The following is an 11,394-nucleotide window of genomic DNA, read 5'->3' as shown; positions in this document are numbered from 1 at the left end:
TTTAGCATCACAGCAACCAAAAGCACACCCCCCCATATGTTGCTCTTGTTGTTCTCTGCCATTGAGTCACCTGTAACTCATAGCAACCCTATGTACAATAGCTCTGAAGCCTTCCCTGTCCTGATCCAGTCTCACTGACTCTGACACACCTAATTCCCTTGCCCCAGTTATTATGTGAATCCATCTCATCCAGGGTTTTCTTCTCCTGAGCTGTCCCTCCCCCCTTCCAAGAATGATATCCCTCTCCAAGGGTATGTGCCTAAAGTATGTGAGACGGAGCTTCAAAATCTTTGCCTCCAAGGAGAAACTTGGTTTCACCCTCTTCTTTAAAACAGACCTATTTGTTCTCCTGGCAGTCTTTGGGTATGTATAAGACTCTTCTCCAGCACCACAACACAAAGGCATCAATTCCTCTTCTGTCATCCTTAGTCATTGTCCAGCTATCTGATTTATAGCGTGTAATTGTGAAGACCATGACCTGGTTCAGGCACACCTTAGTCTCTAGACTAACATCATTGTTTTTCAGCATTCTGGAGAGGTTGCTGACAGTGGACTTTCACAGTGCAATTCATTTTTTGATTCCCTGACTGCTGGTGCCAAAAGTGTTGATTGTGGATCCAGGCAAGCTGAAATTGTTAATAACTGCAATCTCTTCTCCATCCATCATGGTTCTGCCAATTGGCCCAGTGGTGAGAATCACTGTCTTCTCGATATTGAACTTCAATCCATATTGAAGACTACAGTCCTTGACCTTCTGCAGCAAACACCTCAGGCCTTCCTCACTTTTGGAAAGCAAGTTTGTATTATCTGCATAGCACAGGTTGTTGATTACTCTTCCTCCAATCCTGAGATATGTATATATAAATATATGGTACTTTTTCCAAGTTTGCAATGGAGCATCTACTCAGGGAAGCTGCTAAGGCAGTTTCTGAATGGCACTATCGTCCCTGCACCCCCAGGAAGGCTTCTCCATTGAACCCATGGAGCACTGGACTAGGCAACAGTTCAGACCTTTGTTTCCTAACCAGTAAAATTAGAATATAAATCTCATGGCCATTTGTGCATTAACAACAACAAAAAGCCAAACCAGTTGTTCTGTGTCAGATTGCTTCACAGCACAAGTGTACTCTGCAGGGTTTTCAAGGCTGTGATGTTTCAAAGACACTTCTAACTTTCAAGGAGATGGTGGGTTTCGAACCATCAACCTTTGGGTTAGTAGATATCTGTTTAAGTGATTACACTACCCAGGGACCCCTATACGAAAATAAACATACATAAAATAAACACACATCTCATATATCTGCCCCGTAAATGTTCGTTGACCTTTAATCCTACACCGGATCTAGCAAACTTCTTGGTTGTTTTCTCTTTTTTTGCTTGGTGGCATACCAACCCCAATTTCTCATTATTTGAATTTTGACTCTCTGTTAGTACATCTAAGCCTACTTCCGGCCAGCTTTGTCACTCCCCACCTCCTGTTCCCCATGCACCTTGCATCTTCTAGGACAAAGCTCCAACCACAGTCTGACTCATGACCGGTGGAACATATAGTGACCACACTTGTATTTTCTGCCTCTGGAGTTTGGTAGCGTAGGGAACCTTAGTTGCCTAGTGGGTAAGGAGTTCCTCTTCAACCCAGAAGCAAGCAATTTGAATCCACCAGCTGTAATCTTCTCCCATGTCATTAAAGCCTCTGCAAACCCACTGGAGGAGTCAGCTATGAATGGGATTTGACTCAATGACACGTAATAGCAATACAACCTCTGAAAATCCACTGGAAAGGCAGCTATGGGCTGGTTCTGGCTCTACACCATTAAGAGAAATGGAAGGGGTGTTGGTAAGAGGGGTCTGGTGGCCTCATGGGTAAGGAGTTACACTGCCAACCCAAAGTCAAGCAGTTCAAATATGCTAGCTGCTCTATAGGAGAAAGATGGGCAGTCACCTCCTGTGCAATTTACAGCCTCTGAAAACCAGCAGGATGTCAACTTTAATTTGGTTCAAATTCAAGGGCAATGAGTTGAATGTAGTAGAAAGTTGAGATCCCATTTTTAGTGTATATTGCCATCTAGTGGGAGATTTGTATAGATAAGTGAATCTGAAGAAAAGAGCTTCATTTCACTAGAGAACCGTTGGGACATATAAATCCTATTGATATATTGCTTAAAAGTAGTTTTTCCATTTACTGTAAATTCCTTCCATTGATGAAAGTACATGGTTTCAAACTAACAATAACAAAAAGACCCTCAAAGCAGTAAACAGTTTGGACTTGAGTGAATGAATCTGACACTTAACTTCTAGTCTTTTTTTTTTTTTTTAACCAAGTAGCAAATAAGTTCCAGTACAGACTAGATATTCACCCTCAAGAATGAACGTGTCAGCTCCGGCTACTACAAATCCCAGGGCTCCTGTCTACCCTGGATCTCTGAGGCCTGCCCAGATGCTACAACCTGTAATGGGCCAGACACAGGCCAGCAGAGTACCTGGAGCCTCTGCCTCACCTGCAGGACTGAAATACTGCCTGCAGCAGTAGCACCACACCAGTGTTCTCATTTATAGACTCTGGCTTATAGAGATTATAGAACAACTAGGAGTCCCAGGGTGGCACACACGGGTAAGCACTTGACTACTCACTGAAAGGTTAGCAATTCAAATCCACACTGAAGTCCCTTGGAAGACAGACCTGTGATCTGCTTCTGAAAGATCAAAGCCCTGGAACTCTGTGGGACAGTTAGTTCTCTGCTGCACGCATGAAGTAGCCAGGGTCAGAACTGACTCAGTGGTAACTAAAAATGTCTACTTAGACATATAAGAACTTGTAATTTATGAAAAAGAACAAACCTCCAGTTAGGGACCTCTCCAAATTATTGAGGAGTAATGATGTCAGTTTGAGGACTAAGGTGCATCTGATTCAGACCCAGGTCTTTCTGATTACTTGCTATGCATCTGAGAGCTGGCCAGTGAATAAGGATGACAAGAAAAGAATTGATATCTTTGAGCTGTGGTTTTGGAGAAGGGCACTGAACTTCCCATGGATGGCCAAGAGAACAAATAGTTATGTCTTGGAGAGGGTGCAACCAGGGTGCTCTTTGGAGGCAAGAATGATGAAGCTTCACCTCACATACTTTGGACATGTAGCCAGAAGGTGTTATTTTTTGGAGAAGGACATGATGCTAAGAAGGGTAGGGTCAGTGAAGGAGAGGAAGACCCTCAACTAGGTGGATTGACATGGTGACTGCTACAATGGGCTCTTATGTGTCAGGTTGTGTGAGGATAGTGCAGGATAAAACAGGGTTCAGATCTTTTGTTTATAGGGTCACCATGAGTCATACTCAACTCGACAGCACCTAACAACAACAATATCATTTGTAAAGGCATGAGGTGAGGGGAAGGGAAAGGATGGGCAATGGAAGTGAAGCATGATAAAATGCACTGGAGCAGCAAGTGGAAAATGTTTCGCTTGCTTCTTCCTAGAATTCCTTTGGCTTTGCAATACAACATAAAATAAGCTGCACAGCAGAACAAACAAAACAGTGTCTCATTGCCATTGAGTCAGAACCACCCCATAGCTGACCCTCCGGCAGGTTTCAGAGGCTATAAATCACACAGGAGGAGACTGCCCATCTTCCTCCTGAGGAGCAGCTGGTGGATTCGAATCACTTGCCTTTGTGTTGGTAGCACAGTTTCTTACCCACTAGTCCATCAGAGCTTTATAGGAAAAGAGTAGGACAGTAGGCAGTTAATTGCATGACAGAATTAACTGTCAGCAATGGTGTGATGACATCTCGCTCTTTAAACTCTGTTTACCTTTCTAAACTGTGCATAAGGCCCCAAGCAAGGTAGAAAGAGAGATAGGATAAAAAAGAAGTCATAATTGTTAGATAATAGATAATCAATTACACAGCTCATTTAGATTTTATCTTCAAGGATGGTAGGGCCTTAACTGAGTATTTTTATCAGTTAAGAGGTCTTTCTAAATAAAATGAATAAGTGAAGAAAATTTCCTGAAAATACATTTAATTAGTATAGGCTATTTAATCCAAAGTGCATTCATAGTCACAAATGGATATTTTAAAGGAGCTGAATTTGCTCCAACTCAACCAAAAACTATTTAATGGAAATGTTTAACAGCATTTACCATAGACATATAGCTTTACATTGCTTGGTAAATATTTGCTAGGTAAATTAACAAAGTGCAATGTGAAATGCTGATTATCATAAACATAAACAAAGATCTGTCCGTTTATAAATGTCTATTGAACTCAAGTATGCCCCAGGGCTGAGAGACAAAGTGATCTTAAACTCATGACATAGGGTAGTTTTATAAGAGAATACTAATCTCTTACTTGGGGTGATGATATTACTGGCAACTTTTTTTTTTTTTACATATCTGATTTTCTTTAAATAATGAGCCACTGAAAGGTTTTCCTAATAATTTTTTTAAAGTGTTCTTTCTTTCAGGATAAAAGGATAAATACTATTTAGACTATAACATAGACTTTAGTTTCTGGCCAAGATGGACTAAACCATGTTTATTGTCCTGCCTAAATTAGCCAAATCATTGGACAAAATATGTTCTTGTCTTTCCCAGACATTGTAAGGTAACTAGGGAGCTCTGGTAGCATAATGGTAAAGGAATTGTGCTGCCAATGCAGAAGTATGTGGTTCAAATCCATTTGCTGCTGAGAAAGATGGGCAAGCCTCTGAAAACTTGCTGGAGAGTCATCTATGAGTCGATTCCAACTCGATGGCACCCAACAAGCAGCCATCAGTAGGGAATTCTTTGAGAGTTAACCCAAAGGTGGCACCAAATCCACTAGCAGCTCTGAGGTAGAAAGATTAACAGTCTCCTTCCCTGTGATTCACAGCCTCCCGAACCTGCTGTGAGTTAGTTCTGACTCAAGGACATTGCATTTGAGGTTTTTTTGAGACAAGCAGGTAGGAGTCCTGATGGTGCAATACCTAAAATAATTGGCCATTAATTAAAAGGTCAGTGGTTTGAACCTACCAGCTACTCTAAAGGAGAAAGATGAAGGAGTCTGCTTCCATAATGATTCACAACCTTGAAAACCCTATTAGAAGTTCTGCCCTGTCCTGTAGGGTCACTGTGAGTCAGAATAGAGTTGATGCTGGTGGGCCTGGGGTTTGATAGCAGCCATGAAGAGACAGATTCTTGAGACATAGCAAACACGTGAGTGAGTTCTCCAGTCGCCACGGGACAGCTAGAACAAGGCTATAAAAACTCTGCATACCATGCTGAGGATCTTTTTATGAATGTGTCCCCCCAAAAGATGTATTGAAGTCCTAACCCCTCAATATGAGAATGTGATTTTATTTGGAGTTGCCTTTTGTTAATGAAGCCCTACTCTAACAGGGTGGGTGTTCAATCCACTTCCTTCTGAGTGGTGTCTTATAAAGGGAGTTCACCCTGTGAGGATCCATCCATGAGCCAAGGAATGCCAGGAAAACTCGGGACTTCCAGAAGGGGAAAGACACAAAGAATGAACTCCTGGGGTGAACAGAGACGAGCTCTGCAGACTCTGGAGTCAGACTCTCAGCCTTCAAAACTCTGTGACAATAAATATCTATTTCAGTGCCACCTGGGACATTTTTATTATGGTAGCACTAGATAATTAAGCTACTACAAAAGGGGTGTTTTTTTTTTAAATTTTTTCTTTTTAATTTGTTTTATTATTTGTGTGTGTGTATGTGTGTGTGTACCATCAAACCGGATCTACTACAAAAGGTTTTAAACCATTGGACTGATGTGATCAGATCAGTCATTTTTTTAAAAACAACCCTAGCCTGGCATAAAGGATAAATTGGAGAAGAGAAAAACAAAACAAAGCACTGTAAAATCTAGATGCTTCGAGACTGTGGTCTAATCTAGGGAAGCTGGGGTGAAAGCTGAGCTAGCACAGGGAAGAAACAGAGGGAAGATGGATAGCAGAGACATGGCCAGGATTTGGTGGGTGTAGAAGTGAGGGCATCATTCATGAACTGTATTTCATTCAAACAAACAAAAAAACCTCAAATTAGTATTTTAGTCATAAATTCTAATTACTTTTTCAGGGGTTATCTCTCTGCCCCACTGGAACATATGCCTCTAGGACAGATTCTACCTCTCATTAGTCTATAAACCCTTTCCTTTCCCCAGTGCATGGCACATAAAAGGTACTTATGAGCATCTGTTCAATAAATGTTTCATGGATTGTCCTGGGGAAATATTTGCCATTCATAACACTGTCCCTTAGAACTAAAATATTCCTCCTTTTAAAAGTGATCCACTGGCTGTGTAGGAGAAAGAACGAGTGGCTTGATCCAATAAAGAAGACAGCAGAAAAAGTTTGCCTGGAGCAGTGGGTGGCTGGTGGCGAAGCAGCTAACATTCCACGTGGAGCTGTGGATTTAGTGTCATGGGTGAAAGTGGATGGCTGGGGCAAGAGCCACTCTTTCCCTACCAAACAGACTTCGGGGTACTCTGCTTCCAGTAGGATTGTGGGTGTGCATGCTACGAGATGGACACTCCACTGGTTTTTGGTTCAGATTCTGATTCTGAAGATTCTTTTGTCACAGAGAGTTTCAGAATGCGTTTTCCAAGGGCTCTGTCAAACCAGGCCAAAGAAGGCAGTTAACAACTCTGGACTGAAGCAGTGCTTGGCAGAATTCAAGCAAGATCTGGAATGGGTTGAAAGTCTTGCTGTGACCCTGGGTCCCGTGCCAGAAATCACTGGAATTCAACCAACCCCTCAAAACAAGGATCAGAAAGATAAGCAAATAATTTGTGAAACTGGACCCTATGAAGAGAAGTGTGACATCAGGATTGGAGGAATATTTATCAACAACCTGCATTAGGCAGATGGCACAACCCTGCTTGCTGAAACTGAGGAGGACCTGAAGCACTTACTGAAAAAAAAAAAAAAAAATCAAGGCTTAGAGCCTTCAATATCGATTATACCTGAACATTAAGAAAACAAAATCTTCACCACTGGGCCAATAGGAAACATCATGATAGATGGAGAAAATATTGAAGTTGTCAATTATTTCATCTTGCTTAGATGAACAATCAGTACCCTTGGTATCAGCAGTCAGGAGATCAGGAGACTTATTACATTGGGCAATCTGCTATCAGGGATCTTTCCAAAAGACAGAAAGGCAATGATGTTAGTCTGAAGACTAAAGTGTACAGGCTTCAGGCCATGGTCTTTTCAATCACTAGCTACACACCTGAGAGTTGGACAATGAATAAGGATGATAGAATAAAAATGGATGCTTTTGAGTTGTAGGGTTGGAAAAGAGTACTGAACATCCCGTGGAATGCCAAAAGCACAAACAGATATGTCTTGGGGAAAGTGTGGCCAGAATGCTCCTTGGAGGCAAAGATGGCAAAGCTTCATCTCTCATACTTCGGGGATGTTTGTAGGAGAGACTATTCCTTGGAAAGGGACACAAGCTTGGAAAGGTGGAAGGTCAGTGAAAATGAGGAAGACCCTCGAGTGAGTTGGATTGGCACAGTGCCTACAGTAATGGGCTCATGTGTGTCAGAGATGAGGAGGGTGGCACAGGATAGTACAAGGTTCAGGTCTGTTGTTTATAGGGTCACTATGAGTCACATTTGACTCTACAGCACCTAACAACAACAAGAATTGATGCCGTTGAATTGTAGTATTGAAGAGTATCCCATGGACTGCCAAAAGAACAAATACGTCTGTCTTGGAGGAAGTGCTACTGAGTGCTACTTAGAGTCAAGGAGGGTGAAATGTCATCTTGCACACTTTGGCCATGTTCTTAGAAAGGGCCTGTCCTTGGAAAAATACATCATGCTAGGAAAGGTGGAGGATCAATAAAAGAGAGGAAGACCTTCAACAAGATGGGCTGACACAGTGACTGTGCTAAAGGGAGTCAAACCTATGAGAGATGGTGTAGAATAGGTCATAGTTCTGATCTGTTCATGGGATCGCTATGAGTAGTAGCACCTAACACCACCACCACCCAATAGAGCAACCAAGTACAGGCTTGGGAATAAGGCAGCTCTACTGTTCATCATAACATTCATGCTTTGAGGATCTTGCTTCCTTCATAATACACCTTACATAGCACCATATATAAAAAGACGCAGTAGCCCTGTGTTGATTAAGCAAAATCAAACCTAGAAAAATCTTACAAACAAAAGGAAATCCAAATTTACCTCCAGTGCCTTATCCATTCGTGCAGCCAGTCTTCCAATTTCATATAACAGCTGTGGACAGACAGAAATCTCTGCTACGCGTCTTCCTGGGAGGTATGTCATCAGTCTCACCAAGTAGCTTTTGATCTCAGAGCCATTGTCTAGATGGATGGAACAATGTACGCTGTCAACTATCCTCACAAGAAATAAACACGCAGTTCTGCCCAGAAATAACTGCAGAGAATAGAGATTACATACGAGAGAGAGTAGAGGAGAGGAGAAGAGGGGAATGGAGGGAGAGAGGGGAGGGGGAAGAGAGAGAGAAAAGTGTTAACTTAAAAAGATTCATGAAATAGGGTTAAGTGAATAAGAGGAAGGATGTAGAGCACACAAATTTGAAGATCATTGGAACTGACCACATGTATACATACTAACAATAGAGAGGTCTGGTGGCCTAGGGGTATGCCACCAACCCAAAGGTAAGTGGTTCGAATCCAACAGGTGCTCCTCAGGAGCAAGATGGGCAGTCTCCTCCCATATGCCCTCCTGCCTCTGAAAACCTGCTGGAGAGTCAGCTATGAATTGGTTCTGACTTGACAACACATAACAACAACATACTGACAACTTGTCTTATCTCTAAATATCAGTTTCCTACTCTGACAAGTAAATGCTCCAAACCAATTTCACTGAAGTTTACCACTGAGGAAACCGAGGTATCAAGAAATAACTGTCCTTTGATCAGAGACTTCCTCAATGGCAAAGCAGAAAATAGCCTGTGTTCAGACCACAGAGCAATAACCATCTCTCAAAGACTGTAATAAATGTCAGTTGTTTAGGGCAATGAAAATTAAGGAAGAACGGTTGTAAAGTTAAGAGAGAAAAGGCCAGTCAAAATTTTATACCTTCAGAGAATTACAAGGCATTGATTTCAGGCTGGTACTTGGAGAACTGAGTTAGGTCCACTTTAGCATTCAGAGATTAAAAGGTTTAAATCTCACAGATGAGGAAATATAGCCTTGGTAATTTCAGTGGTGTGCCCAACACCACCCATGTAGTTAATGCCAGATTTGAGATCTAAAATTCCTGATTCTCAATATTCTTTCTATTACACCATAGTAGCATAATTTACTGTTGGTCTGATGAATAATTACTGCTTTTTCCCATTAAAAAAAAACCTAAATTGTTCAGATTTCCTTTATTATTTACTCATAAGGGCCTTTCTAAGTAGAAGAGTTATGCTATATCCTGGCTTTAACCACATTGAAACCAGAGCCCCAATCTCTACATTAGCGATGTATCAATATACATTACTTTTCCTCACCATTAAAACAGTAAACATGTCTGCATTTGGAATGGTGAATCCATTCCTGCTTCTTTTAGTAAAAACAAAATTCTTTTGGTTGTTATTAAAAATATACATAGCAAAAGATACACCAACTCAAAAATTTCTACATGTACAATTCAGTGATGGTCCCAATTCAATTGGTTACCTCCTTTAAGTTCTGCAGTAATTCTCACCATCCTTTTCTGAGTTTTATTCCTTTGTTAAACTCTATGCCCCCTTAGTTTCCTATCTAATCTTATGAATTGCTGTTGTCAATTTGATCCCATATAGACATCTAGATCTTAAAAGTTCACTGTTAAAGGCAGACATTCTTTACTAGTCAAAATAAACAATTATGAGGGGAACTCTGGTGGCCTAGCAGTACGAAGTTGCCCTGCCTACCAAAACAGCAGGCGATTTGAATCCATCAGCTGCTCCATGAGAGAATGATGGGCATTCTTCTCCTGTGTAATTTATAGTCTTTGAGAACCCACTGGAGGGTCAGCTATGAACCAGTTCAGACTTAATGGCAATGAGTGAGAGAGTGATTGTTTAGTTTAAGATTTAGTAATAATTATCCCAGGAAAATAATTTGAGGAGTTCATTCAGCTTCCATGGCTCCAAAAAAATCTGGATTCTATGAGTTCTCTTCTATTTCCCACCCCCCCCCTTTTGATCAGGATTATACAGCATCTCTGATCAAACTGTGTGAACCTGTTCTTGATATTTCCTCTTGATTTTTCCACTTGTAGTTAAATGCAATAATGTTGGCTACAAAAGTACATGAACAGACTGTCACATTGGTCATCTCTTACCTATGGACACAAGAGAGGTTATGTTGTCTCCTTTAGTACGGCAGATAGAGGCTGTTGGAAATCCAGCCTCTCTCAGAAACAGGATGATGTGAGTCTGGACTTCAACCAGCTCTGGATTTTTGCTAGACTCAGTGTTGCTTATTTTGAGAACATACTCAGTTGGGCCATCTGTAGTGTCTTTGGTTCTTGAAATGTGCACATGAAAGTTTTGGTCATCGTAGCTAGGAAGTGGCTGCAATTCAGAAGTTTTCAACCCAAATATTGATTCCACTAAGGCAGAGGCTTGTATCTCACTGAAGGCAGGTTTGGTATCTTCACTTGACATTGTATCTAGGGAGGAACAAAGCTAGAAGTGAGAAATATAATACATACATTTAGGCCAATAGTATTTCTCTATTATTAATGTCTTGCTACTTTTAATTACTAATTGTTACTCATAAACTTAAAAAACTCAAACCAGTAAATGAGTTAAAGAAGTAGACAAAGTAGACATTTTGGCAGGTAAATAAAAATCTTTGGGCCATCCTAAAAGCTTGCAAGTAACCATTCATGACACAACTATGGGCTTCTACTCATCATGAGCAAAACAGTAAGAAAGTAAAGGAAAACTCGGGAAAACAAATACAAGAGCCATGACCATGGCTACCACTTACCACTGGCCTTGAACTGTTGTTGTTGCTAGGTGCTGTTGATTTGGTGACCACCCACAGTGATCCTATGAACAACAGATCTGAACTTTACCCTCTCCTGCACTGTCCTCATGATCTCTGACATGCTCAAGTCCCTTATTACAGACTCTCTATCAATCCATCTCTTGAGAATTTTCTTCTCTTTTGAGGACCCTTTGCATTTCCCAGCATGATGTCTTTCCCCTAGATTATTATCAGGACTGACTAATCCTGACAACATGCCCAAAGTATGTGAGACAAAGCTTCACCATCCTTGCCTCTAAGGAACAGCCTGGATGTACTTCCTCCAAGACAGAGTTGTGTGTTCTTTTAGCAGTCCCTGGGATACTCAGTATTCTTTGCCAGTATCACAGTCAAGAGTTTAAGTAATTCTTTGGTCTTCCTTATTCATTGTCCTACTTT

The 11,394-nt window shown here is 41.2% G+C and overlaps 1 protein-coding gene across 1 annotated transcript in view; it reads right to left on the bottom strand.

Annotated features, from left to right (window-relative positions):
- HYKK (hydroxylysine kinase) overlaps positions 1 to 10,628 on the bottom strand; it is a 21,710-nt gene extending 11,082 nt beyond the window's left edge. The window contains exons 1-2 of the mRNA XM_006888368.1: positions 10,304 to 10,628; positions 8,186 to 8,325 (exon numbers count right to left, since the gene is read on the bottom strand). Coding sequence (XP_006888430.1) covers positions 8,186 to 8,325; positions 10,304 to 10,628 — 465 coding nt within the window. The remainder of the gene's footprint in view (positions 1 to 8,185; positions 8,326 to 10,303) is intronic.
- Between the last annotated feature and the right edge of the window lie 766 nt (positions 10,629 to 11,394).

The sequence above is a fragment of the Elephantulus edwardii genome, unplaced genomic scaffold (genome assembly GCF_000299155.1).
Source record: "Elephantulus edwardii isolate Elephantulus edwardi_28Jun2011 unplaced genomic scaffold, EleEdw1.0 scaffold00066, whole genome shotgun sequence".
Classification (NCBI taxonomy): Eukaryota; Metazoa; Chordata; class Mammalia; order Macroscelidea; family Macroscelididae; genus Elephantulus; species Elephantulus edwardii.
The sequence above is the reverse complement of the archived record's forward strand: the minus strand, read 5'-3'. Positions and strand labels throughout refer to the sequence as shown.